Source organism: Cydia strobilella, chromosome 4 (genome assembly GCF_947568885.1).
Source record: "Cydia strobilella chromosome 4, ilCydStro3.1, whole genome shotgun sequence".
Classification (NCBI taxonomy): Eukaryota; Metazoa; Arthropoda; class Insecta; order Lepidoptera; family Tortricidae; genus Cydia; species Cydia strobilella.
The window spans coordinates 2,794,906-2,801,366 of NC_086044.1; the positions used below are offsets into that span (position 1 = coordinate 2,794,906).

At 35.9% G+C, this 6,461-nt stretch overlaps 1 protein-coding gene across 1 annotated transcript in view; it reads right to left on the reverse strand.

Annotated features, from left to right (window-relative positions):
• The window catches only part of LOC134740486 (adenylate kinase isoenzyme 5), a 43,874-nt gene extending 37,420 nt beyond the window's left edge, over positions 1–6,454 (reverse strand). Inside the window, exon 1 of the mRNA XM_063672977.1 lies at positions 5,796–6,454. Coding sequence (XP_063529047.1) covers positions 5,796–5,817 — 22 coding nt within the window. The 5' untranslated portion in view covers positions 5,818–6,454. The remainder of the gene's footprint in view (positions 1–5,795) is intronic.
• Positions 6,455–6,461: the final 7 nt, after the last annotated feature.

The window sequence follows — 6,461 nt, forward strand, 5'->3', positions numbered from 1 at the left end:
GGAACCCTTCGTGCGCGAGTCCGACTCGCACTTGGCCGGTTTTTAAAGTCCCACGTTTAAAGGTCCCTTTTTGTAGTTTTTCGTAAATAATTCTTAAACGGTGCAAAAAATGTTCTATTACATAAGTAATCTACATAAAATTTCTACAAAAAAGGTTCAGTACACTTTTTCGCTAGGATCAATATTTCAATATATATTAAAGTGGGAAAGTCACTTATAATTTGTTCTAAGGTCGTTTTTTTTTTAGTTTTTCGTAAATAACTCGTAAACGGTAGCCCATAGCAAAAAATTGTCTTGTGCGTAAATAATCTGTATAAAATTTCCTACAATAGATATTATACAGGTTGTCCTAAAAATACCACGTTAAACTGACACTGGAGGTAGGACACCCTAATAAAGAACGAGATCAATTATCGTTATTTTTTTATTAAATCTAGTTATTTGTTATACAAGGGCGCAAAATTGTATTTTACCCGCGAATGTGAAATTGAAACACGTGCAAGCGAAAGGATTCTATAGTTTAACCACGAGCGAGGAATCCTGACCGTAGCGAGTGTTTCAACAAGTAAAATACATTTGCACCCGTGGGTAACACAAAACTTTTCACCTCACTATAGCGAGGAAAGTGCAACATCCACAGGCGTTAGATCATCTTCATCACTGGAATCACTTTTTTTTACGATATTATAACAGAAAACTTTGGAAGTTTTGTATTTCTACGTAAGTCGGAGTCGGTGAGAAAAGTTTTAAAGTAAAATTTAATGTTTGTTGACAATGTTGACATTTCTGACGATGCGTTTTGAAATTGCATCGACTCAACTTGTGCGTTCAGAATTATATTCAACATCATTATAAAAAAAAAACAAATGTTTCTTGTGGAATTTTAAGGTTGATTAAATAAAGCTAAATTTGGTATTTTTTTTATAAAATTCTCAAACCATTTATTTTTGATTAATTTTTTTAATTTTTTTTTTTGCACCGGGAGCGATAACGAACGGGGTTGACTAATAGTTACCTCGCGTAATTATGTAATTATTTGTAAGAAATAATAAATAAATGTCAATTTATGTTCAATCAATCTTTAAGTAGTATGGCTCCATCGATACTGTCGATGATTTCGCCAACGTCAAAGTGGGATCCACGTGGGATCGAATTAATATTTCTTGATTTTCTTCAGCCAGTGTACGGTAAATAAAATTATAGGCCTCTAGGGCTCTAGCCAGACACGGTTAGAGGTAGAAATACCAAATGCTCTTAGAGCACGACGTTGTTCGGTAGTTATTGTCTCGTAAAACCGATAGCTGGATTTTACGAGAAGCACGTGGACTACCGGCCGTTGACTCCAAAATGGTGGTTAAACACGCTTTGAGATTAATTCTCCATTCACTGCACACTACCAAATTATATTACTGTATAATAAAGCTATCGATATTACACTTTAAACAATTTTAATGAGCAACAAACAAAGGAATTAATCACGAGGCTACTATCAAGATGGCGTTCGAACCGGAAGTCTCAATTTATGTTAATTAATATCGAACGAACCATTATGGGACGACACTACAGTGTTGCCACTTTTTAATTTCCTGTTAATGGCCTGTTAGTTGCAATGAATGTAACAGAGCGTTGTTGGTAATGCGTGAGACGGCAAATTGTATTGATGCACTGCGTTCATAAATTGTGTCTTTCTATCACAGAAAGGTTCTTATGCTTCAAGTGCAATAAGGTCTTTTTTATTTGAAATTTTAACAGGAATTCTGATAGAAAGGTTCTTATTGCACATGAAGCATAAGGACCCTTCTCTGACGGAAAGCCACAATTAATCAAATGTGGTGTAAAGTGATCAACTCAATTTAAAGGATTTTTTAATTACTAACTTCACTATTATTGCTACTTAGTAATTTTAAAATTATAGAAAATAAGTAGAAATATAACTAATAGCTCGTAATTTTTTAAATTGTGACTATTATAACAGACTTCAAAAAGACGTTCTCAATTCGTCAAAATGTTTTCTTTTTGTATTTTGGATACGATTGTGCCTTGTGCTACGCAATACACAAACGTAAACATTGTTATTGTTAACTTTGACTTGTAACGTTTATTTATTTAACCTTTTCACCGCTATTTGTCATACTTGTAAATATCACGCATAGGTAAGCAAACACCGTAAATACGTGGTTAGGAAATACGAGTATCAACATGTAAACTAACAAGCTCTGTGAGTTGTATTAGAACTTGTAGACCTCGCAAACCCCCATACCCAAGATTACAAAAACCGAAAAGAACCTTATACTTATTGAACATCTTCACATAATTTCATGCGAGATATATCCCACCTCTACAGAATAATAGCCGGATAATAAAAAGAAGTTAAAAATGTAATTAATAGTCTGTATCTTTAGGCATTTAAAAGAATGTAAACCATGGGGACTGTATAAAGGAGCCAAATCTCTATGTATGAAAAGTGTCCATCAAAAAACAGTAATTAGGCGGCGCCTGGTGGCCGAAACCGAAATACTACCAAAAACAACCTACGTAAATTGGTCGGGTTATTTGTTGGTTCATGTTATACTCATGTCCCAGACCCTAACTAGCGCCACCGGAGAGATTAGGAACTATTATTTAAAGCTGTAAGCGGTCACTTTTGCAACAATTCTGCCATAAGAGATTGGCATCCTTTTCTATACCATCCATACTTTAGGCATTTAAAAGAATGTAAACAATCCACAATTAGGTATTTTATTGGGCAAGAAAATTCTTCAAGTCAATTAATTTAACTCGATGTGTCAAAACTTACAGAAGTTTTACTACGATATATTACTCATTCAGCATAACAACAAAGCTGCTATATGATCGTGCTATTTTGTTAATAGGAATATATCGGGATAAAATTATTAATCAATAGTTATTTAGTTTTGTCATATAATGCTATTACTTCGCCCCCATAAAGAACCTAAAACTAGATTTAATATTTAGCCATTTGAGGGTAGATGAAAACATTACAAGATTAAATGAAATAGATTAAAGCCAGAACGATGAGGAACAGATCCAGGCAGTTTTCTATTTGGTTGGTTAACTGATAAATGTTTCAAGTATAACGAAAATGTAAAAACACATTTTTTACATTTGTTTAACTACCTAAAGATACAGACAACTCTGCGAAACAGAACCCAAGTAATTAGTCAGTAATTAGAATTAGATTCACAATTAGGTTTAGTGTATTATTGTAAGTTATGTAATTTATGTAATCGCACACGTGTTTTCATTCGCCAACAAACTGTTCTGCAGTTTGGCGAAATTTCAACGATGTATAATTTGTTTATTGTGTATGTTAGAAAATAAATTTTAAACAAGTGCGAGTCGGACTCGCCCGCCGAGGGTTCCGTACTTTTTAGTATTTGTTATTAAAGTGGCAACAGAAATACATCATCTGTAAAAATATCAACTACAGTGACAGACAGACGGACAGTGGAGACTTAGTAACGGGGTCCAAAAAAATACGACATTTAAACCCAAGCTGAAACGGAGACGCTACGCTCGCGCACGCTCGGTCAAAAATCCCAGATGAACTTTATTTTCTAATGATACTCAAGATTGATAGGGGCCTAATTGACTCAGCAGGTCCACAGGTCACGATATGTTCACTTAAATGTCAATGAAGGAGAAAAGTAGTACAGTAAACATAGACAGAGAGAATCATACTATCTTTGTCTTACACTAGTATTAGCACCCAAAAGAAAAGGATGTGTATAGTTTTTTTTTGTTCTTATTTTACTGACAATTTGGTTTGACCAACTCTACTTGATAATTACATCGTATTGAGTCTAGTTGGCTACGTCTCTAAATACAATTTTGACAATATTTTAAACTAGGCGCCATTCATTTATTGTAAGACTTTTTTGCCAATTTTTGACCACCTCCCTCCCCTATGTAAGAAAAAATAAGAAAAGGCTGACCCCTCCCCCCTACATTGGCTACATTACGTAAGAATGTACAGGAAAAAAATAATACACATTTGGTTTTTTATTTTTGTTTACTAGCGACCCGCCCCGGCTTCGCACGGGTGCAATACTGATGTCATACATATAAACCTTCCTCTATCTATTTAAAAAAACGCATCAAAATCCGTTGCGTAGTTTTAAAGATCTAAGCATACATTTGGGACAGACATCCATCCAGACAGCAGGAAGCGATTTTGTTTTGTACTATGTAGTGATTTTTCAAAAAAAAACATTTTGTGAACGTTTATTTGTACCTTCAAAGGCACTGGAGCCCGTTTAAGTACCTCTGCAGTACTCTGCACCGTGTTTGATAGCATATAGTGTAGGTCAGTGTTAACTTAAACGTCACAACTTCACAGAAATTAAAAAAAATCGATCTGTGTGATCTTACGTAAGAACTATGAAAACCCCCTCCCTCCCCCGTGTAAGAAAAAATAAGATGTTCGACCCCCCCCCCCTAAATCGTCTTACGTAATAAATGAATGGCAGCCTAGCACTCAAAAACCTTAACACATTCACCGCTGAGCTACACAGCCAATAACATGGGTTTCCCGGTATGTAGCGAAAGTGTCGTGATTAGCGCTGAATGGGTTAAATTAAATTAAATTAAATTTATTTAAGACCAACAATGGATCAATTTGGTTAGTACACATTTTAATCTTACAACGAATGTTTAACTTATTAACTATCTAATACATATTTACATATCTATTTACTTAAAGCACATGTGGAGTGCACTACAGTGGTTCAGGTATGCCCCATCTAACCTGTCAGCATACATGGCCAGGATGCTGTTGGTGCTGTCCCTCACCCTGCCTAACAATGAAGCGGCTCTTTTGCGCATGATGGCAGCAAAAGTTAAGTAGGTACCAACCCCCTTGTATTGTATTGTAGCACGGGCAAGCTTCCGCAACTCGACGACTGTCGCCTATTTTGCGTAATAAATGTAACACGCTTATTTATTATATTTAAAAAAACCTTTGTTAAATTTTGTCTCATTCTAACAAACACTAATGTCAAAGTGACAGATAGGAACAAACGATTATCAACAGCACGGCAGTTTTTCAGAATGGCATTTTTTCTTATGCTGAATGAAGAGAAAGAAAGGCAAAGAAAAATTCAGCGGAAGAGGTTGCGGGACGCTAACAACCCCTTCGAGCTGCCGGATCCGGAATTTCAGCATTTATACAGAATCAATAAGGATATGGGCCTGTACCTGATTCGACAGCTTGAAGGGTCCTTGGGAGAGACCGCCGCTCACGGCATCCCCGTCCATGTCCAGGAATAATTCCATTACCTAAATTATTTTATTTTGATATAGGTATCTTAGTACTAAACTTAGGTACTATGTCAAACTTAGTAGTTACACCTAACGTCGCTCTACATTATTAAAGTTGACAGACTTTTATGAATAACGTAAAATAGAATTATGTACTACCGCCTACTGCAAACTTCGAAAATACTTTGTATTACTCCATCTCATGTATCCTTTGTTTTGATGCTCCACAAGTAGTGATCATATTTTCTTTGCTCTACAAGGCCAAACTTACCGCCGAAAAGTTCGCGAAAGTTGGCAACCGAATGTATTTTAAATTGGCGCCCAAACTGGGACTCATGAATACGACTTATTTATTATGTATTTCGTAGTTATAATGTTCGTAATAGATACGCATTGACATATGCGTATTAGTCTCTATCCTTTCGATATTCTATAGCTACATATGCCTACATGTTGTAAGGTACTACTGCTGTACACATTTAAAAATAACATGTATTTTAATGTTTGTAACTTACCAGTATCTAAACAGATGCCCATATTCCATGAAGATACAGATATATAAACAATCTCTCACTCGAAACACTGTCCACCAAAACTATTTTAATTGGCACTTAGAATAAAATATATAGAAAACTCGATAGCGCGGGCAATCGCGTTACAATTAAACGTTTATTGATTAAACGCGGCCTTGCCAAAAAATAATAAACAACATCCGTACAATTATTTTATCTCATCTTCAGTTTGCCTTTGAGGTGATATTTATTTTCAAGTTTGGAAAGCGTGAGAGCATTTCTTAACGCGGAGGGAGCCGGCATCGCGTGCGACCGCTCTCTCCGAAGGCTGAGTCGCGACTACCCGAGCATTTCGAAGTTTCGCTTCGCGCCTACACGTGAATCTATACCCGTCCCACTTACATCTAGCTACATGTAAATGTAAGAGTAGGACGGGAAATCGATTGAATAATTGAGCGATCGTCAAGAATGAAGCTGGTGCGTGGGTAATTATCGTATAAAATGCAAGGCTGCAAGTGACTAATGTATTTGCCAAGAAAATTAGGGGCAACATTTTTCAGATCGGGGCCGCCATCTTTAATTCAGACGTCATGAATAGTTGACAAGTTTAAGTAGTCCTAAGAATCTATTAAAGTATGATGCCGGTAAATAAGCGGCTAGTGAAAGTTT